Here is a 24,119-nt window from a genome sequence, read left to right on the forward strand (position 1 = left end):
GATTTTTTAAAATACAGATTTTACTCAGTTTTAATTTCTTAGTCTTGACTTTAAAGTCTACCCAAAATAGATCACGGCCAAGTTGTAGCAGTGAAATTAAAAGTATGTCAATATGATCCTAACAAGTAAACTTTTTGTTTGTTTAATTTTGTTTTTACTAAATGTCACAATCAACTGAATAATTTATAGTTCAATCAGCAGTGAAGATACCCAGACATGTGAATTATTCTTTGTCTAATGTTTTTTTCTGATAGATAACTTCTGAGAAAAATGCAATCAATTGATTTAAAAAAATCTATTTGGGGGCACCTGGGTGGCTTAGTCAGTAAAGCATCCAACTCTTGAGTTTTTGGTTCACGTTGTGATTTCAAGTATCACTAGATCAAATCTCACATTAGGTTGTGAGCTGAGCGTGGGGCCTGCTTAAGATTCTGTCTCTCTCCCTCTGCCACTCCCCACTCCACTCTTGCTCATTCTCTCTCTCTCAAAAAAGACAAAACAAAACAAAAAACAAAACTATTCATCTGACTTGTTTAATTTCCAAAGAATTCAATTACATAACAGTATTGTGTAGCAGTGTTGTGTAGGGGTAGGCAAATGTACAGTAATGAAATCTAAGAGTTGACAAGAATATTTCTGCTGCTTTAAGTTCTGCTGAAATGATTTATTCTATATTCAATAATATTATATTCTATAATGATTATTATATATTCATTTATTTTAATGATTTATTCTATATTATTCTGTATTATTCATTCTATAAATATAGAATATATTATATATTTATCCTATATTCTATATTCTATATTCATAATGCCATTACACACCAGAACCTAAATTCTTAAATCATAACATTTTCAAAGGTACTTTAAAGGTAACAATGACACATACTTTTTTTCCAATGAGGTCACAAGAGGGCTAGTATCAGATTTATAATGATGTGTTGAATATATTTTGAGAACCATGGTTTTAGAATCAAATTTTCAGAAGCCAGACAAAAGAATATTCTAAATCGCAGAATAAATTGCTTTAGAATTGATGCTCACTGTCTGACGCTAATGGTTGTTTAGAATTTACAGAATTGGTATGGAGCTCCCAAACTCATTTTTCCCCCTAATGGATTTAACCCTACTCAGGGTCACCTACACATTTATTTTGGAATGCATTAAAGTTTTTCCATTTGTTTTAATAAATACAATCATATAAAAGTCCCGGACATATTTAATATTTTTTAAAAGAGACTAGGATGAAAAAAAATAAATAAAAGAAACTAGGATGTCAAGAATATTTTTTGTTTCATTCCATTAATATAAATCACTCTGGTTAAGATGAAACACCCTACACGTGAACCGCATTAAAGCAACACTACTCCTTAAAAGGAAAGTCTCAGGCAGGCCACCTCAGGGACTTGCCTCATTCCAGATTTTGAGCGTTTCCACAAACAGGTGCAGACTCTTCACACCAAAACCAAAAGTGTACTCCCCACACAAACACTAGTTGCTCTCACAAACCCTATTTTGATATGTTTTGTTCTGTTTGAAACTGACTTATTTTCCCTTTATGAATCCTTTCTATTCTTTTGTTCATTCATTCATTTTAAATCTACATTAATGGATACTTGAGAGAGAAAAAAAAAATCCTTTATTTTGATCTCCTTGGTGTGTGCCCTAGGATGAAAAATGTACCCCAGCTGAATTTTTATGTCAAGATCATTCTCTGTCAGGGCAGTTTCTCAAGAAATTCTCCACCCCTGTAGAATGTCTCTGCTTCCCATCACTTGCTAGCATAGCTACTAATTTTATCTAAGGCTCATTACGTGATATGCTGTACACTGTTTCATTCCAAATAATGGCAATCCAAGACATCAAGGTTATGTGAACCAAGGCATATTTACTATAAAGCTTGTGAAGCTTAATTTCCAGAGCCCCTCATTCACACAGACACTTTCCAAGGCCCTATAGTACCTATTTTTTTAAATTTTTTCCCTTTGTATTCTTTTTCTGAGAGTCCCCATGATTGTACAAGATGGAGACCCATAAAACAGGGTCTGCCTCTGAGTAGGAATGAGATTACATGCCTGTGTTGTATGAAACTATCCTTCACTCGATGTCTGAGGAAGTGGGGGCTGCTTATAAGGCTTGGATCAGCAATCATTTCTTTGTTCTTCTGTATGGTCAATATTTCAGGCTTCATTCATTCCTTTTTTTTTTTTTTTTTTTTTTTTTTTAATAATTTTCACTCCCAACCAAGACTAAACTTCTCCCGGGAGGTTGCTGGATACCTCTCCATTTTCCTCCATTGCAACTAGCTTAGAGATGAGCCCCTATTAGGTCAGTTACTTATAAGGCAGCTTTATGCACACCGACTACGTATGAAACATGCTTCAAGCTCCAAAGGCTGAACTGAATCAGTGTCTACTGATTTGGCAGTTAAAACAAAGCTGTGCCATTTCTGCACCATTCAGTAGCCATGTCAGAGAGAGCTTTATCTGGGGACAAGTTTCCAATAAACCTCAGTTTCTATGGTATTTTCCCCACAGGCATACCTTCCTGCCAGAAGGGAAGAAGGCATTGGCGAGTGGCTGGTCCTGTATTATAAAAAAGGAAGAAAGTCTAATGAATCTATACATTCAGGAAACCAACTTTGAGCTGATGTTTTCGTAAAAGAAAGAATATGGAAAATGGTTTGCTTTCATAAATATATTTTAAAAGACAGACATTCCATGTTAATGGAATTGTGAAGAGTTGATTGGATGATGTAATAAAAATCAATACACTGACTAACATTTCAGAAGAATTACATCACATAAATCCAGGTCTTAACCTTTTACATGTACCCTTTGAAAATTAAAAGTGCAGTTTCATGGGAAGGCAAATAAAGGATGATAATTACCAAGAGATAATCATAAAGCAAAGTACCAGAGAAATTGTGGGCAGGCACTACAGCCTAGATCCTCCTGGTGGAAAACTGGTGTGGGGAGAGGCAAGCCACTACTGGGAAAACTGGAACACTGCAAACAGAACTGGTTTCTTCTCAATATATTTCTAAATCCATTCAAGTGTGCCTTAGGAATGTACTCACTCGGTTTACCATTTTGAATTAATAGTGAGGCAACATTTAAGCTTTTGTTCTAACTCTGACACTAATTTTCTGTGTGATCTTATAAGTAATTTGTCCAATATATAAAAATGTTTGAGAAGAAAAAAATATTTTAACAGATGCAAAGCTTTTGGTAAAAAAGGCACTTCTTTGTTATGCGAGGCCCAAGAAAAAGCTATTGCTCATTAATGGAAGGAAATATTTTGTAGGTTTATTCCATGGAAGAATTCTTCTCTCAACTGTCATTTTGGGGATAGAATTGCCACACATCTGTCTCTCTCAAAAGAAGTACAAGGGTTTGCATCACATGGACCACTGTAATGGTTTCCCAAGCATATCCCATATGCGGCATTTTGGAAGCAGGGTCATTTTCGCCAAGGAAGGCTACATTCGCTTGTATTATTAAAGAAAAGCATTTTATTTTTTTGGCTGTATTAAATGTCATAAAGGCTCACTGCCATAATGCTATTTTACATTGTTTGAATTATTTGATAGAATATATATATTATATATATAATAATATATAATATAATGTATGTAATATATATATTGCTTGTGTGTTTTTATTTAGGCTTTTTTCATTTCATTTATGTAATTCAAGCTACATGGATATCTTATAGACATTGGTTGAATATTTATACATGCAATAAAATGAAAGTGCCTTTTAAGCAAGTGACTAAGAACTTTGTTGATTTATTGCTCTGATAATTATAATACTGTTTGAATAAATATCTGATAATCGTATCTGTCATTTAATAAAGTTCAGAACATCGGTACATCTAGAAATATTATCTTTAGAAACAAAATCACATTGCCACACATGATACCGCAAGAAAAACCACTTTATTTTTCTACCAGGAAAAGTAATATGTTTTAACATTTACTGTCTTATTTCAGGTGTGCTTTCTTATCATGAAAGATATTCACTTAATTAAAAATCCCCCTTATTGACATAAAGACAAACTAATTTCCACCTTTTCCCTCAGCAAAATATAGTCATGAATAACAAATGAGGTCTTAAAACTTTGTAACTCCATAAATGGATTTACCCATAAAACCAATTATATGTTCACACTGCAATTAGTTGCTATTTGTAAAAGTTAAAAAGAAGCAAATCCATGTTTTTAATGTGTCATATCTGATCTAAAGTAAGTTTGGGAGATATGTGCACATATTTAAGCTGAAACAAAATATATACAGTGACTGTAAAATATAACCAATTTGCTATAATTTTGAATGGCAGTAACTTTACCCTAAGAAAATTCACTGGATGATTTAATAGTGATATCAAAGAAAACTGACCCTCTTTTTCCTTTCCCTCTCTTGTTCATTCTTTGTTTCTCCTTTCTGTTTTGGCTTTATGACTCTATGCTATCTAAGAACCACTCAGATGCAACCAGTGGAAAATGGAGAAGATGATCTGTAGAATATGAGTCACCCAAGTGCTCAGTTTATCTAATAATGTGATATATTTTGACTAATATATAAAACACATTTGCCCTTATGATTCTCACAATCAACCTAATTAAGTACAATATATTATATAATGTATATGTGATGTATTATTTATAATATATTGTACTTAATTAGGTTGATTGTGAGAATCATAAGGGTAAATGTGTTTTATTTACTTTTATATTATGTGTAATTAATAACGAACTATTTATAATGCAAAGTTTGTACTCTATATGTCAGGATTTTCCAAACTATGTACTGTTGAATGCTAGTTCCCATGATAATTATTTTGGAGAAAATAAACTGGAGAGCAGGGCATTCTATGTTTAAGTAATTTGAGGAAACAATGCATTAAATGATATAATATAGATTTCCTTAACACTGAAAATTGTTAAAGTCTTAAAATTGCTTTTGCAAACACTTTTCAAGGGGAGATTTTTGTTTTTTGTTTTTTTTTGTTTTTTGTTTTTTTGTTTTGTTTTTTTGTTTTGCCACAGGATATTTTTATTGTTGAAAAATACTTGCTAGCATCCAATGAATCTAGTGTTTAGCACACTGTATTTTGGAAAATTATTTTACTGGTATCTCAAATTTAGAGCCATTATTGGGTTGTTTCATCTCCCAAAGATCTATGGTAGATGTCTTAACTCTGTCCAGGCTGCCATAACAAAATACCATAAACTGGATGCTTTAATCCATAGAAATAGAAATTCTCACAATTCTGGAGACCAGCAGTCTGAGATTAGGATGCTAGAATGTGCTTACATGGCCTTTCCGCAGTGCATGCACACAGGCAGAGAAAGAAGAGAAAGTTCTATGGTGTCTCCTCCCTAATCCCATCAGATCAGAGCTCTGCCCTCATGACCTCATCTAACTCTAATTACTTCTGATAAGCCCCAACTTTAAATACCATTGCATTGGGGGTAAGGGCATCAACAAATGAATTTTGGGGAGACATGTTCAGTTCATAATAATGTCTAATGATAAAACAAATATTTTTAATTAACTGAGTATGCTAAGACTCTTCTGTCTTCTGGTGTGAGCTGATATCAGGTTCATCACTGGAAAAAAAATTAAGGGTCTCCTTAATTTCTTTTAGGAGAGATTAGGGAGTAGAGGCTCAGCTTTGTCTTCCTAATGCTGATTTCCCTGGATTCTCCATATCGTTACTTAGGTAGAGTCATATCCTTGTGGAGAACTAGTGCTCAGTCCAGTTTATGCACAAGAATACTCAAAAAGAACTATCAGATGAATGGTTACTGGGATCATGCGTGAAATTAGAACACATTAATGTCAAGTTTACTTGAATGATGCAAAAATAGCTAACTTTTTATTTCAAAAAAAGCCAAATCAGATGGTATCATTCATGACTTTCTTACCCAAAAGGTGATAAAGAGGGCAGGAAACAGGCCCTGATTCCGTGTTCATTGGCTTTTATGGCACGTCCAGTTCTCCTCATAGTATGTTAAGGGCTAAATAATTATTACTTCATTAAGATACAGAAACCCTCTTTCTCAATTGGACAAAAGAGGAATAACAGCAAGCTTCAGAAGGATGGGCTCTTTGGTGACACTATAGACAACCCCTTAGAGGGAGACTACCTTAGTTTTACTTGCTTCTTGGCTTTGGACTAGATTGGGTACACTTTTGTGTAACCTCTTTGTGAAAGCTCTAGAAGTGGGGCTTTAATTTTGTAGAGTCTCCTGAGGAGTCTTTATTCCTCAGGGTGTCAGGACAACTCTTATACCACAGGAGGGTTCCCCACTTATTTCCACTTCAAAGGGGCATTAATAATAATCCTGCTTATTATAGAATCCAACCAGACCTTTTTGGTGTGATGATTAATTGGGAGGTGTTGTATATATGTTTTTTTTTTCACTATATCAGGTGCAATCATTTCAGCCTCTAAAAATAAATGTTCTTTCTGCAAAAAACAGGCACAAACAAAAATGTTTTGAAAAGTAATCACTTGTTTAAAAAATGGAAATTGGGCTTCTGTGTTGTAAGGAATGTATGTGCATAACGGTGAAATTCAACACTGGTAAATGATCTGACTACCTCAAAGTGAAGTTTTTGCCTTCCTACAGTGGCCTTTAACCCTGTCCTTTCCTCCAATCTGAGAAGAGCTGATGTTGATGGAACATATAATGGCCCCTTTCCTGTGTAGTAAAGTCAGCAATAAAGCTTAGTAATTAAGGGTACCAGGGAGGCCCAGCCCAGCAGGCTAGTGGTGTGGCGAACACTTTTAGAACTTCAAACAATATCAAAGTCACTAAGAAACGGGCCTAGCTCAGTTCTGGTTTGAATTAAGCCTCACTTCCACACGCACTTTTCAAATCCAAGCTCAGACAAGAAAGCCAAGGCCTTCTGGATTTCATTAGAGCCAATTATCTTATCTGTTTCATCTCAGGCCTGACCCTAAGGCTGGCAAACAGCTATTCAGTGCATTTGTGTGGTTGTTTGAGAAAGCCTCCAGTCAGCCAATGGCCCGAGGACCTGCTAATTAAAACACTGTTGCCCCCCTGCCTCTAGTGATTAAATATTTTCAAGCTTTTGTAAATAATTTTTCCATTCTTTGCCCCAAGCCTCAAAGGTCCAATACATGCAGTAATTTATTTAGTTTGTCAGAGAATACTGTTGGAAATAGGGTCATAATGGAACCTTTGGAAATTTTTATACGTCTTCGTACTTCTGAAAGTGACAGTTTATAAACCAGCCAAATGTGTATACTGTTTCTGATGTAATTAGGCTCTAATGGCCTTTCTCCTTTTGAAGTGATATAGTGTATAACAGGCTTACATTTTGTCAATAATCATATTTCCTCAAATGTCAACATGGTATCTAGCATCAGAATTTAATGAGATCATTTAAGTCCTAGAAATTATATCAAGGTATAGTACCTTCAGGTTTTTTTGCCTGAGGATGGGTCACAGTCACAACAACTAGTTTGGGAAGAAGACTAATCGAATTTTTGCTTGCTCTCTGTGGCAAGGAACAGCTTAAGAACATGGTAAATTCTTTCCAGAACCAACTTCTGAGAAATCAGCAAGTGATAATATAATGCCACTTCAGAAAAGAAAATATTCAAGAATACTGAATTAAAACTTTCCCCAGACCTAATTTATATATACTCACAGTGATCTGAGAATCTCAGAATGATACCTTGCAACTGGACTGTGGGGAGGAGGAGGACATTAAGAACTTCCTTTATAGCTCTGACATATACTAAAGCACACATGGATTTGGTAAACACCTCAGGAAGCCACCATGGCCCTCCTAACACATGGACTTCCCTGCCCCTGTGCTCCTCAGGCTTCACATGGCCACAAGCACCAAAATGTCTGACACTCCAGGCTAGCATGGACCAAATACAAACAGAGGCAGTAAACATAGTTTACAGACATCTCTCTTCACTTCTATCCTGGGCACAGCCGTATAGACTCACAGCTCTTCTAAGCTAATCCAGTCATGTTTTATTGGAGAAAAATAAAAATCCAGGGTTTTGTTTGTTGTTGTTGTTGCTCTTTTTGAAGTATTACAAGAAAAAATGTCGGCAGGCTCATTAGCTGCATCCAGCATTCACTAACACACCTATGAAAAAGAACTATGGCACTGAACAGCTCTGTTTCTGTTGTTCTTAAAATGACACTTTGGTCTTATCCTAAATAATAGGCTTTTAATAAAAACATCCACCAAAGGCAAACAATTAAACAATACATAAAGCACCAGGGGGCAACCTCGTGGTTTAGTTACAGTCTGGAGTCATTCCAAAGGAGAACATGTGGGTATTTTACAAGGAACAATGCACTTTTCCAAAGTTATTATAAAACAACAAAATTTTAAATTGGGCCTCATAAGTCCTTCAAATTTGGTACAGGATTTCATGCTCAGCTCTGATAATGGTAGGAAATTTTTACATACTAATTTCTTCAAAAGCATGTTTACATTTTATATATAAAAACAAGCACAAACATATATACATATATATTTATGACATAAGTGTATATATGCATGTCTGTATATATATCTGTATCTATATATAATGCAATCATATATATGTATGTATATGTAGCAAATACTATTTATGATGCAATGGTATTGATATAGATCATTGCTATTTTAGCAAACAAAATATTATTTCCTTAAGTTTTAAAAAAATTGACTCTAGTAAACTAATAGGTGAGGCATCCTTCTTTCATATTAATTAAATATTTTTCAGCTGGATTTTACATATAATTATTTGATTTTTGTCCACTGTCATATCCTCAAAAAACTGAACTAAGTAGAATATATTAACAAACTTTGGCAGACTCCAATTATCTGAAAATTTCAGAATTTAATCAATTTTAACTAAATCAGTAAAATATGACACACACTGTAGATTTTATTATTTCTGACCCTGCCTTTTTCACCTGCTATAAATTATATTATATTGCTGTAATTATATTTATTGGCAAGAAAGTTATCATCGAATAATTTCTGCAATGATATTTTCAATCTAGAAATCCTGCATTATAGAAGAGAATTAACAGTATCAGAAACCTGCACAAAGGAGAGAACTTGAATACAAAAGGCAAAGTCAGAGGTCTGATGTGTAACTTTAAGAGACCTTTTCTGAAACCGAAAGCAGAAGGTCAAGTGACCAACTTTCTTCGAGCTACAAAACTTTTAAATTATAACTTCATGCCTGCTCCACTCTTGCTCTGGATTGCAAATAAAATCCTCTTCACTATTTTACCTTTGACTATTGTTCGAGTAAAAATGTTCATTTGTTTCTGAAATTCAGTCTATCATAGTAACTCCAATATTGCTTTAATTACAAGAAGTTATGAACCAACAAAAAAACCCCCACATTTTAGGTAAAGCAGTATTTTATTTTCAAGTACAGCAATATGTATCTTTCTTTAATAGGTCAGATAATATATAGATGCTATTTTCTAGCATGATGGACTTTTCCACAATTGTCTTGGTATGCAAAATATCTCCAAATTGAAATGTAAATGGATTTAAAATTCTGCTAAGATTGAAAGGTGACCCAATCATCCATCACATCTCTTCTCTTACTTTTTAAATTGCAAAATAAAATAGCACTATATAATGGAAATATATAGGCAAAATATAATGGCAAAATATAATGGAAGTATAATGGCAAGAAGATTATTTTGCTAAGTCTTTCCCATTAGAAGTTTGTAGTTCATAAACCCACTGCCCTCCATATGGCTTTATAACAGCAATGCTGCTCTTCAGAGTAGTTGTTTAGACAACCAATCCCAAGACTGTGGTGCCCACAAGAAAGATGTGTAGATTCATAACAGATACAAGGAAAGGTCCTCACCCTTCTAGAAGAGTGCCAGAGGAGTTTAAATGTCTGCATAAATGGGAACAGATGTTGATTTACAAGTTTCATCCACATGACATCAAATCATTGGGATGAAATATGGAAAATTGAGTCTATCATCCAGATGTTTGATGTCATGCAAAGACTTGGACTATTCTCTGAAAGTCCTGCCTACCAGAAAATGGTGTAAACTTCAGCCCTGAACCTCAAAAGTAATATCTAAACAGATTTTCTGTTGAACAGAAGTTTTCCAAAGATGTCTCCTCTACCTATAATGTTAATAAGTGAACTTTTATTAGTGAACATTATATTTATCTCATTCTCAAAAGAGACTACAAATTTATATTTGTAGTATATTAAAACAAAAATTCTATCTCTTCTTTCATATTTATCATCTCCATAAATTTAGTTATAGTAAACTTTAGATATGAAATCATGGAAATGAAAGGGTATTATTCAGTTTTAAGAAAACATATCTAAGAACACAAAGGCATTGAATTTTGGTTAGCAAACAGCTATCCAATGGAATACAGAATAAGTGACTTCTATTTGCTCTTACCTTACCAGTAAATGAAGCATAATCTTAAAATATTCACTAAAATTGTGAAAAAAATGTGACTCCTCGTTTCTTAATTATATTTATATAATAATTAAATTAATGGGAACTCCATTATTACAAGATGATATAATTTAAGTTAATGAATTGATCTGAGTTGCTTGACAGTCCAAAAGATCTGCTATTTCTGGCCTAAAAAGCTCCACAATATTTCATGGAAAGCTTTCATCTCTTGATATCTCTGAGTATTACACATATGTTGGAAGGATTCTGTGCAAAGCAAGAGTTTTATAATTCATTGTTCCATCTTGAAAAAAAAAAAAAACCCACAAATCGTTTCTAGTCACGCAAATTGCTTTCTTTCTTAGAACTGCTGGGAAAAGATCTAATTGAACATAGCTACTCTTTTAATTAGTTCTTCTTATTTGGAAAACTGCATCATTGCTAAACAAATTCCTGGAAATTTTTGGCTTTAAAATTTCTAAGTCAGAAGGGAAAAATATTGTCTTAAAATTTTTACAGTGGATCTGACCTTTTAAAATAATAATAAAAACTATGTGGTAGCATTTGAACTATTTTAAATAGTTCTTCATTGCAGATAATATAATTCACCTTTCAAAACTTCAAGCACTTCAAGATACTTCCTGGACTTTTTACCTGAGCTCTATACTGTCTAATAATATCATATCTCTTTGATGCTCAGCTCAGAAACAAAATTTGCAAGTTTCCTAAAGAAGACAGGTGTGCATAGGATCAATTTACTCCCAGGGTCAAAGAGCAGAATTCTAAGGGTATCTAGAGACACACACCTATAGAAATTGTAATTTTTTGATGAAAATTGGTACAATATGTTGCACAGATGAAAGAGAAAAAAATGTTGTTAAACTATACTTATTGCTGAAACTAAAGAGCAGATAGAACTGACAGCTTTCTAAAATTTATTCCTATGGATTTTTTCTTCTGACCTGTTCTGATAAAAGTTCTCAAAACATCTCTACATGCTGAATATAAAGAAAATAATCTGGATAATGAATAAAATTGTTGATCACACCAGCAATAAATTTATATGCACTGCTCTTCATTGAAATAAAATATCAATAGATGAAAATCATTATTACTTTGTTCCCAAGATTGATTGACAAGTTCAGATTTGAGCCCACATCTTCTTTATTAGCCAAGTCTTTCAGAAAGAGAAAATGTGGGCTTGATTTGTGAGCTATGATAAATGGTCTGGGAAAGATGGTAGTAGGGCCAATTTGATATGTACAGTATTTCATATTGGCAAATTGCTTCAAGAAATTCCACCCTTTTTCCCAAAATGTCTTCAACATCCTTGGGAAAATACATACTATCATGAGCATAATATATTTGGTTGTCACTAACAATTGAGAATTCATTTCAAGACTGGGAAGCATCAACCATAGCTCTTATAGACAAAATAAGACCCCAAATCATTTTGCAGTATTAAGTATGATTTTTAGATGACAACAAATCATTCTTTATTTCAAAATTGGATATAAAAGTTCATTTATCACTCTATATTCCATTAAAATTTAATTTGGTATTTCTCAGGTTCAATTACCCGCCCACTTCAAAAAATGTAAATGTATACCTAAGAAGAAAACATTTCTTTTAACAAGGAAGGGAAGAAATATTTCCCATTGTAAACAGTCTGGTTATCAAAAGAAGAAAAATTATAAGGGGTTCACTTGATAGGCTTTCTTATTATGTCAGATGAGGTAAAAAAGGCAGAGAGAAGTGGCTTGGGAGTTATTATATGATACAAGTGTAGTGAAAATCTAGGACCTATTTTCAATTTTAAAATAGTATTGCCAATTTAGATGTCCAAATCAAATGTTGGATAGACTAAAATGCATTTACAAAGAATTTCTAACTATATTATTGTTTTGTCACCCCTAGTCTTGATAGAGGAACTATAGTTTATAGCTTGAGGCCAAAAGAGTACTGTGTCTACATTCACACTTGTTGGTACTGAGTCCCTGATCACCATTTACCAGCTGTGTGACATCAGGAAACCACTGAAACTCAAAAAAGGGCTTGATTTCCTCATCTAGTAATTGGGAGCACTTAGCTCAAAAACTCGTAAAGATGAAAAGAAATGAGCAACTTGCAAATATTAAGTCTTCAGTGAATGGTCTATATTACTATGCTATTATTATCATTATGTTATTATTTTTACAATGATACTACTTTCCATTCTTTTAGCATTAAATTATATTAAAATATGATAAACAGAATAATCAAAAATGTTTACTTAGTTGTCATCACCAACAAGAAAGAATAAAAATATTGATTATGATCTTACATCATTTATTTTTTAAAAGATTTTATTTATTTAAGCAATCTCTACACCCAAGGTGGGACTTGAATTCACAACTCCAAGATCAAGAGTCACATGCTCTACCAACTTAGCCAGCCAGGTGCCCCTTGTCTCATTTTTCAGACAAAATTCTGAACCTCTTTTTCAACCTCTTGCATATTACAAGAATATTTAGAAGCCAGTGCTCTAAAATTAATTAGAATAGTGACAATATGTTTGTTAAAATGACAAAGAGAGAACATAAAATCTGTACTTCTTCATGTGCACTAACCAAAATTATCTCCAACCACTCCATGGTAAACTTAACCACTCTAAAAAAATCTCCAGGTTGACTATTACTGACTAGCTGTTTAAGGGACATTTGCTCTATGAATATGACAATAAAGGGCTGCACTCTTTGCCTTCAAGTTAAATGTATATTTTTTATTTTTGCCACAGGTAGGGTAGGAATCATGGAAAGCTATAGTTCCTATTTTAAAGATGCTGCATCTAGAACAGAATTCACAATTTGATGAACTGAGAATAACTATGTTATCTAGTCAAGTTCCAGTCAGTCTTGTTTTAATGGATTTTCAATTTGCTTAAATCATTAAAGTAAACAGGTATGAACCAAAGGCAGAAAAAGATACAGGCTATCTGGGCTGTGTATGTACTCAACTGATTGGACTGCTTTAATGATGTAACAAATATACAAATTTTCAAACATTCTACTTGGTTATGTGGTCTAAGTATTTTAGCCAAGGCTACATTTTCAATTACAAATATTTTGATTAGAGATACTTCATATGTGAATAAAAAATAGGTAGTTTATAAAAAAGTAACAACAAAATTTTGACTAGATACTTATTTTCTGCATTAGAAAACTCATTTAAATCCCCCCTTTTCACAGTCTCAGTGAATAGAGTCATTCAGAGTTTTCCCCGTGAGGTGAATATTCCTGGATAATTAATATTTATAGATCCTTTACCTTTTGGAAATCCTCACAATAGTAACAAATATTAATTATGATACTACAGACTATAATACCCTGGCTTGGTGAGTTGTTATTTTTTAAAGATTTTATTTATTTATTTGAGAGAGAGGGGGCACATGAGCTGGGAGGAAGGGCAGAGGAAGAGAGAGAAGCAGACTTCCTTCTGAGCAGGGATCCAGAAACACTGCTAGATCCCAGAACTCTGGGATCATGACCTAAGCCTTAAGCCAAAGGCAGGCACTTATCCTACTGACCCACCCAGGCACCTGAAGAGTTGTTATTTTTTAAATCACAACTTATTTGTATCTAAGAACCTCATATCAACAGTTTTATTCCATTCTTTTAACTAGTTATCATTGTGTGCCATTGAGTCATTTATTATTTCAACAAAACCTTCTGAATTTAAGGAGTTTGTACTTCATTTTTGAAATTAAAAAGTCACAAAGGGGTTGTCATTCATTCATTCATTCATTCATTGGATAAAATAGGCAAATTTCAAAAACTTCTAGTATCTTACTTCTACATTGGAAATTGCTACTCATTTTCTAAACACTCAGAGATGTTGCCCTCATTAGATTTAACTAGAAGCATGAGACATTGTCTCCTGTCCATGATAAACAAACTATTTAAATGGTTTTATATAAATAATCACTCCAACATTTGCAGAACTCTTAAAGAATTAATCTTTAGAATGTAACCAGTGCTCATGTAGGGACTATAGATGAGACAGAACAATTGGAACTATGTATATAGAGTTATATATATACTTTTTTTTCTTTTTCTTAGAGAGAGATAGAGAGAATGTGAGTGGGGGAAGGCATAGAGAGAGAGAGAGAGAGAGAGAGAGAATCTTTAGCATGCTCCATGTCCATGTGCAATGCTCGATCTCATGAGACTGAGATCATGACCTGAGTCGAAATCAAGAGTCAGATGTGAGGGATCCCTCGGTGCCTCAGGGGTTTAGTGACTGCCTTTGGCCCAGGGCATGGTCCTGGAGACCCGGGATCGAGTCCCACATCAGGCTCTGCCTGTGTCTTTGCCTCTCTCTCTCTCTCTCTCTCTCTGTGTGTCTCTCATGAATAAATAAATAAAATCATTAAAAAAAAAAAAAAAAAAAGAGTGAGACGCTTAACTGACTGAGCCACCCAGGCACCCCTGGAACAATAATTTGAAGTGACTGAAACAGAAACTGCTTAGCACGTATTCAACAAAATATTTATTGAGTGAAGAGAAGATATCTGACAGTATTATAAGCAAATGAATGGGTATTCAGAGTTCCTTATAATGTATACTCCTTGAAGGGCCAAGGTTTCAGATTTTTGCTAGGTTCACTTAATACCAGGGGTTACCAATGGTACTGTAGCCAGTATCATTCCTTTTTCTCTTTGACTCATTCATTTATTCACTGATTCACTCACCCAATATTACTGAATAGCTCTTCTTTGCCATGCTGTGTACTAAACATTAGTGACTTAGATCAGGGGTGAAGGTTTTACATTTTGGTAAAAGTTCACTGTGCTTTATCACTCCTTAGTCTTTTAAGTCATGAATAGTAGAAAAGAGTAGCAATCGGTGTGACAGCTTTTAGAGCTGTAAACTGAGTTCACACCATGGCCCTTATAATTAGTAGTTCCGTGGCTTATATAAATCACTTATGAATTAGCCATAATGTTTATAAAATTTCTAATCTAGAACCTTGCATGTAAGACTTCAATCAAAAGAGCCATAATTATTTTACAAAATGGTCCTTGGAATACATTTTAGTTCCACATAAAAGATATTTGATATTACCAAACATTTAAAAAACTTATGAAAAATCTTAAATATATCTTTCGATAATGTTAGGGATAAACAGTAATTACATGGAAGAAATAACTAGTTATGCAAACTAATTTAGATATTCTATTAAATTTTTTCAGTTATCTTTAAAGACTATAGCAAACATGAAAGTGTTTGGTTTGCCTGCAATATTCTTTTCACCATAGAAAAAACACATTATAGACACCACAAGAAAAATATATGTGACAAATGTGGGCTGGTAAAATAAGCAGCCATCTTAGGCCCTTCTATAGCTTCACAGAGAGAGACTTTCCCTCCAAAGATACTTATCACAATTCAGAGACAATTAAAAATTAAAAAATAAAAGGCACCATTTACTTTTTCCTCCATCTCCATTTCCTTTACCCACAAAAGATGCCAAAAAGATCTTCAGTTTTAATACTGGGAAACAAGGGTTGTATTAAGAAATATATGCTTATAAAGTAATACTAAATCAAAAATATTTCAGAGTATATCTCACTAAAGCCCCAAATTAGAAAAAAATTTATATACTTAAATGTGCAATTCTTTGTCAACCAAAGAGTTTATGGAGTCTGATCTGTATTCCTGCCAGACAATCCCACCCTTATGCTCTTAAGCCAACAGAGCAAGATCATTTCATGACTCTGCTTTTCACAGTCTATTCTCTCTTCCAATCATGAATACCCCCTACTTCAATTCCTTTTCCCCTTGAAAATTCTCACTCATCCTTGAAAGCACAGGTCGAACAATATTTGATGAAGCCTTTCCTCAAACCCTTCAGGAAGAGTTCATCATTTTATCCTCTCTATGTGTAAGCACATCCATTCTCTAGAACAGTGAGTATCACATATTTTATCATCACTGAGAGCAAGTCAGCTCAAAATTCCAAGTGTTCATTACTTTGCCTGGCATACAATATGTATTCTATGAATGTTTTTGAATAGATGACTTACATTCTTGATTCCTCTATAACAAGCTCACAAGTACCTCTAGTCACACAAGTTGAATGGCAAACAGACACAGTATAGTTCAAAATGAACAGAATTATTATGGTTTAGATCTGGTTCTTAAATAACTAGGAATATTAAAAGCTACAATTTTACATTTTTTTAGTCCAGCTAAATAATATTGCCTCTTCTCTAATTAAGCTTAGATATGGTGACTGCACTGGGAACTTTAGAAAAGTTTGCTAAAAAAAAAAAAAAAAAAAAAAAAAAAAGTTTGCTTATGTAAAGTGTCCACATTCAGGCAAAGAGAAGGTGCCATTCTTGAGGACATTAAGTCACTTTCAGGAGCACCTGATTCACTTATCATTTCATTCAAAAAACAATAACATATACTTAATATCTGTCTTCACGTTATTTAATTATTTAATGAAATTGTTGTGTTCAAAGGGGTTCTTTGCAAACATTCTTACCCATCATTCACTTTGTGATATGAGAACAAGTAGTACAAAATAATAAATTCTCCTTCCCTGCTGGGTATGCATAATCTATTTTTATGTAAAGGCATAGTACCCCAAATAGCATTATGATAATAAAAAACTAAAATCAAAGGTGTTCAGTCATTTGTTATAGTAAGGTTGAGAACTTAATGTGTGTATCATGCAAGTTATCAAGTTAACTTGATAAACAAATTGCTATATATAATATTAAAGTTTATTGTCCCATTAGAGTCCCTTTATGATATTAATAGTTTCTTAAATTGCAAATATAGGTAAACGGAATTTATAATAATGAAACTCCTAAAGTCTCTTAATGCATTTTTTTAGTTTTAATGTAAATTATCCAACATTTCATAGACAAAGCAAGTATAAGTAAATAAACGTATTTCAGCTATAAATAGTGTAGATATTTGAATATGTACATAGATTTTTTTTTCCTTTTTTCCCAAAGTAAAAGTCTGAAATGTGGGAAGAACTTTCCTTAGTATCTTCAAACCAAATATACTTACTTTTAATGTATTTTCTTAAAAATAGCAATTTTCTACCATTTTTCCTGGGCCTGTTTTCAAATGAAAAAGGACTTTCAAATGAGAAATTGAAGTATGCTTAATATTTAGGACAGCAGAAACTCATCAAAACTTCACTTATTGAAAAATTTCCCTATTATTTCCTTAGGTTTCAAATACATTAGCAACAGAATATTCCCCCTTGGGAATTTATAAATGGTAAATTTAAAAATTATGCTTCTAAGATTTCTCATACAGTTGTTTGTTTTTGCTTTCAACTAAACAAAACACCCCCAAATCATGCATTACCAATAGGTTAAAATCTCCTAAAATCTTGCAAGTAGGTACATATTGACACAATCTGATATTTCTCCTTAAAATAGTTCTAAGGACTGAAAATATTTTTTTAACTGTAGAGAATAAAAATGCTTTAAAAAAAACCTTCCATAATTAAAAAGAAAGTTTTGATTTGTTGCATTTCTTGCTTAAATTAATTTTAAAAATTCTTTGTTTAGAAAAACAAAATAACAGAATACAAAATGTGTATATACATACACATTTCAATTACTGCCTACATTTTGCAGAGAAACTGAAAACAACTAACTAATCAGTTGATATTTTAATGTGGAGGTAAAATATTTTATGAAAGAGAAAAGTCATTTACTCTATCACCAAATGAGATTGCCTAGACCAACATTCCAAAAATGAGCTAGCTCTGCAGAATCAAGAATGCTGAGTGGCACTATGTGCAAAAGGGAATGTGTAGTCCAATGAAGTTTGGGAAATCCTTGTTTAACAAAGTTAGGTAGGTAATGAAAGCCTTCTCAGAGCATCTAATATGCTAATGTCCGTTCTAAATCACAACATATGTTAGAGTAACCATAAGTTTCCAGGACTACTTAATAATTTTTCCCTTCTCTTTTTTTTGCAGAGAGGGGGTAGCATGGGCCATTGGCCAATATACCTGTACAACTACAATTAGGTCTTGATGTATCTTTTTTCTTACAAATATTCTTAATGTGACTTTGTAGCTATATTTAGGTTCCCTAAACCAAAGATTTTTTGAAGCTTTGACAAAATGACTCCTTTAACCACTTTCCCTTGTTTAAAACTTGCACTACTCTCTTACATTGGTGGTGTTTCAATGGACATTTCTTTTCTAATCTGCCCCTTTCAGAAAAAGAAGTACCAACCTGAATGCTTCAAGGTACTCTATATCTCCCATTGGGGGATCAAGGCCACCTGTCCATGCAATATTTATATTGTATCCTTCTCCAAGGCCTGTTCCAACCTAGAAAGAAAAAAAAAATAAAAAACACACAACACAGTGGGTAGAGAAGGGCCCAGGGAAGGAAGCAAAAAGAGAGGAAAACAAACACATGTGAGCTCTTGAAATAAACATCAAACAACATGTCAAATCAGCCCAACCTTGCTTGACAACCAGTGCTCTGGGTTATGCACTTGTTCTGCACTGGTTCTTGGTCCCATGGGACAATTCAGTAATCTCGTGTAATTTAAAACACCAGCAAAGGACAAGAAAATTAGGGGTAATCATGCAATGCAATTACCTGAAAGATAAAAATAAAAGTGGGGCTCTAAAGAAATAAACCGAACCTCATTTGGGGCTCCACTGCCAGGGAAAAAGTTCCCTTCATCATAGCGATGGAGTGAAATATACAGGATGCTGGGGTCAGCATAAAAGGCCTGCTGTGTACCATTTCCATGGTGAACATCCTACAGGGAAAAGAAAACAGATGACAAATACAGTCATGTTAACTCTGCATGTAGACAACTTTTCTTATTTCTAGTTCCCTTTCTACCCCACCCTCCTTCTCATTTTCTGTCTTCTCACTATGTCCTTCCTTCTTTCTCCTATTCAGCTTGCTTCCACACCACCCCCTTTACTTCCTGAACTTTCAGGCAAATTACCCTTTAATGCACTCATTTTTTAAACTGGCTTCTAAAAATCAGGAAACCACAGCGAACATGCCCTGGAGACTCCAGATGAGCAGTCATTGAGAAAGCCCAGTCCTTTGGTACAATTAGATATTTATACACCGGCCCTTTGTACTCTTTGCTTCAGTGATGGAATCTCGCATCCTGTTTTATGGAGGAATTTTATGACTTATTAACTGCCAACAGTTCATAACCCCTCAGGCTTAATTAACTAGCCTCATTGGCCTCTGAAGAAAGACTAATGTTTAAACTACAAACTAGTATTTTGCAGAAGGATCTATGGCTTACAGAGCATTTTCGCAATTCTTGACAGAACACTAAACATACGTGTATGCATTGATTTGCCAAGTCCCACCATTAAGGTCAGAGGCTTTGCAACCAGCTGAGTAAATTGGCCTTCTTGGAGCGTTCAGTTCAGTTAGCAATCCCTCAGCAGTTAGAATCACTTCAAAAGAGACGCCAGATGCAAAAAGGACTTCATACTTTATTTTGGTAAAATCATGACGGCAAGAGTTGAAGACACAGGAGCATGAGCTCATCAGCTATTAAATCATTTGCACCACGCAGAAAGATGGCATAGAGCTTCATGCAATCTTGTCCAATCTACCTAATTTTAATATTATATCATGGCTCTCTTCCCCACCCTCCTTCCTTTTCTCCCCGCCTCACCCCCCACACCACACTCTCCCTTCCTACCAAAAACAAAAAGCAAAAAACAAAAACAAAAAAACCCTGCATCATCAAAATGAATTAAAAAATTCTTAGGACATTTGTATATGATAATGATTTAACTCTTAATAGTTATTTGCTGTTTCTATTGTCTTATGACATAGACATAAGCAGAAATTGCTAAAAGAAATAGGAAAAAAAGAATAACATTCAGCATTTTTAAAAATGTCGTCACTGAAAGACTTCAAGTCTTTAGAATCCCAACTAATACATTTCCTAATATCTCCTGAACAAAATAGACAACTCTCAAAAGTAAATAACCTATATATTTGTATTCAAAATACGACTGCTACATGTATAACATAATTAATTTCAAGTTTTGTTAAAAAAAAGTTTTAGTCACTTGTAACTATATATTTATATTGCACTTTATTTTATATCAGTAAAAACCCTATCAGTTTCAACAATGATTCCTACAACTTTTGCATCAGGCATTACATTAAACAACTTGTATGAATTATTAACAAGTATATGAGGTATATGATATTATCCCTAATTGAAAAGATAAGATTCAGAGAGTTTCAATAATTTACTACGACTATACAGAGAAAAAGTTGCAAGACTAGGTCTTGAAACCATTTCTTAATCCCAAGGCCAAACTCATAACTATTATATGTTAACTTATACTTAATATTCATTACCTCTTTGATCCTCTTAGCAAATCTGTGCGGAGTGGTGGTCATCATTGCTCCTTATTGAGGTTTATATAACTTGTCTTCACTTCAACCTTCAGTCCAGAACTCCCTCACTAAATACCACCAAAACCTCCCTTTGTTGCATTCTGAAAGTCTGCACAGGATTTGCCATCCACAGTGTAGACATACACTAATCATCTCCTCCTCTTATATATTATACACATATCCAAAATCAATTAAGGAATCATAAAATATTGGGGAAGGTATGCCTCCAGAAATATATTCTGGTTCAATGCATACACATATTATCAAGGAAAAAAGAGCTTACTAAAAATATATTCATCCCTGGATTTCTGAATTTCAAAAAAAAAAAAAAGGAAAGCAGAGATAGCAAGGCTATTTTCCTTTATCTGAACAAAAATGAAACTAACCCAAAATGTCTTTTGAGTTGGCTACTGGATACCTAGAAGATGGACAAATAAAATACTATGAAAAACAACAGTGAAGTAATGTCTGCAATTTTACTCCATGATAGAATTTTTAGTCAGCATTGTAAGAACAATGTGCTCTGGCCCTAAATGGGTCTACACTTTGAAAACCAGAAAAATAATGCTTTGATTACTTTTGTTTTTTTTAGTGAAGTTGTAAAAGTTTATTTAAGAAGGTCAAACAAAAAAAAAGGTCAAACAAGATTGTCTTAGATATAAAATCTAAGATATAAATTGTCTTAGATATAAATTGTCTTAGATATAAAATCATTTGTTCTTGAAAAATGTGTTGGGTGTCTATTGCATATATTTCTGAATAAGAAATACTGTCTTGTCCACAGTCTAATAAGAGTTCAACAGACATTATTCATTAATATACACAAATCTATTCTAAAAATACTTGGATAATTCTTGATTTCATATTCATATTCACAAAATACTTAGGAACAAAGATAAATCCAAATATGCCTTTAGTTTTGGGTAACAATTTATAATGTAACCTTGAGAATACTTTTTCAGCTTGCTTTGCTGCAAAATATTCCTAAAAATTACTTACTACTCAGGTATAATCTAACAGTTTTCTCTCCATAGCAACAAATATATACTAGACAAATACAAGAAAATTATTGGTGACTGTCAGGAATTACTATAGTAATTAAATTAATTGAATCATTAAATGACTCAAAATAGACCTTGTATCTAGGATTTCCTGGGAAATTGAAAAAAATCATTTTGATATTTTTACTGGTCAAAAATACACTGTGAAAATTTATTTTCTACTAAGGATTTAGAGCCAATATGTTCTCATTATAATGTTAAAATAGCTTTAAATAAATCATATATTTGACCAGCTGATATTATCACTTATAATTATTTGGTAAAGGCACTTGTAACTATTCTTTTGTCAAATTTGGTGCTTGACTAAAAATGGAATTACCCAGAATCTAGGATATTTGAAGTGACTTTTTAACAAAGAAAGTCTAAAATGTATTATTTTCAACTGAAAATCACATTGCATAAAAGCTACCTGAGTCATGCAGGCAAATCCTACTTCTGGGATGGTTCATGCCCTGAACACAATGAACAGTCTCTTGCGAGTTGAAAAGCAAGTGCACCTGCTCCCTCTCCTCATCAATCCGAATGTTTCTGGAATCTCCCCAGAAGGAGAATTGGAATGAATAAGCTCCACAGATCAACTAGAATCATTTTTGCCCAAAACCCCAATGTCTCTGAATTTGGCTGTGGCCCCAAATAGGAGGTGAATTAGAGCTCTGGCTCTCTATTTACTAGGCATATAAAAATGCTGAAAATAGTTGCTGGACAATGAAGTAGCTTTGCCCTCTGTTGGCCCAAGAATTTGTGGAGCTAGTTCACACTGATTAGCTAAAGTTAGTGACTTCAGGTATGCAGGAATGAAATTCTTCTGCCATGAAGAACCTTCACTTCTCCTTTGCTAACTTGCAGAATAGACCTGTCAGCTGGGGAGAACGGATGTTTCTGCGCCACGTGGCACTTTAAAACTTCCTTCTCGGCAGCTGGAAGAAACAAGGGAATTTCCTCAAAGTATCCCTGCAGCTGCAGAATTTGGAAGACTTGAAAGTAAGAATATGCAGGCTGGTGGTGATCTCAGAGGCAACCCTTTGGACAGAACTTCATATATTTGGAGGATTTGAAACAAAAACTTCTCTACTACAGCCTGTTGGGAAATCAGTATCCTTAATGATTGGATAACAGAGCAAATTTATAATCAAAGGCCAGTAAGCTTATAGGATACTCCTTGGAGCTACCAACCAACTTATTTTATAAATCATATTTAATTATCTAGAGCAGTCTCATATTAATATATAAGAATATAAACATTATATACTTAATATAGATACATATTATATATAAATAAAAAACTTTACATATAAATCCTGCGGGGTTTCTAACACAAGCAAAGCATCTCAGTTTTCAGGTTTTGTGTCATTTACTACTTTAGAGTTTGGATATCACAAATGTGCTTTCAAAGCAACTCTTTAACAATTATCACTTATCTTCACATAACCATAAAATGACAGCAGAGAAGATACTTTAGGAAGTAATACTAAAAGATTCCTAAGGATAGAATAATTTACCAATCTCCTTCCTGCATAATTCTGACAAATTTAGAAATCTTAGAAAAATTTTTCCACAAACCTTGGTCTTCATCTGCTACCCTTTCTTCAAGTTCTTGGCTTATCTTTCTAGCAGAAATTATGGGACTAGAACTATATTAAATTACTTTTTAAATTTACTATCTTAGGTATCATGTAAACCTATAATTATCAATAAGGAAATGTCATTTTCTATGTGCAGGAGAATAGAGGTACTGATGTTCTCATTTTTGTAAAATTTTAAGACCTTTTAGACCTTGCTGCTGTAGTATATCTACACCTTCAACACATTTCTTTAATGGTGAACTATGACCTACAGCGAAACTCAAACATATTTGGAAAATACATGGAAAGTTCTTAGCACCAAAGTGCTTGTGGGGAGGCGACGATACAGTATGTGGAAAACATCCATTCCTACTAAGCATTAGAAATGGTTATCAGTCTTTCAGTCCTTTTATCTTCTTTTCAACTCAACTAAGTATTTCTTCACATGGCTTTGTTCGTGCTTTCTAAAACCCTTGGTTTGCTTGCTTAACTGAATCAGAGGGCTGGATGGTGAGGCCACGACTTCCCAATAAGATTTAATTATGAGTGCAGATATGAACAAGATTTAGACTATTAAGCCTTGCACTTCAAAAAAACTTTTAACATATTTTGCCTTTAA

At 33.6% G+C, this 24,119-nt stretch overlaps 1 protein-coding gene across 23 annotated transcripts in view; it reads right to left on the minus strand.

Moving 5' to 3' along the window:
* HDAC9 (histone deacetylase 9) overlaps positions 1 to 24,119 on the minus strand; it is a 911,611-nt gene that overhangs the window by 162,701 nt on the left and 724,791 nt on the right. For all 23 annotated transcript variants that reach the window (XM_072783863.1, XM_072783864.1, XM_072783866.1 and 20 more), the window contains 2 exons: positions 19,127 to 19,246; positions 18,706 to 18,803 (listed from right to left, as the gene is read on the minus strand). In XM_072783863.1, coding sequence (XP_072639964.1) covers positions 18,706 to 18,803; positions 19,127 to 19,246 — 218 coding nt within the window. The remainder of the gene's footprint in view (positions 1 to 18,705; positions 18,804 to 19,126; positions 19,247 to 24,119) is intronic.

This window comes from Canis lupus, chromosome 18, assembly GCF_048164855.1.
Source record: "Canis lupus baileyi chromosome 18, mCanLup2.hap1, whole genome shotgun sequence".
Taxonomy (NCBI): Eukaryota; Metazoa; Chordata; class Mammalia; order Carnivora; family Canidae; genus Canis; species Canis lupus.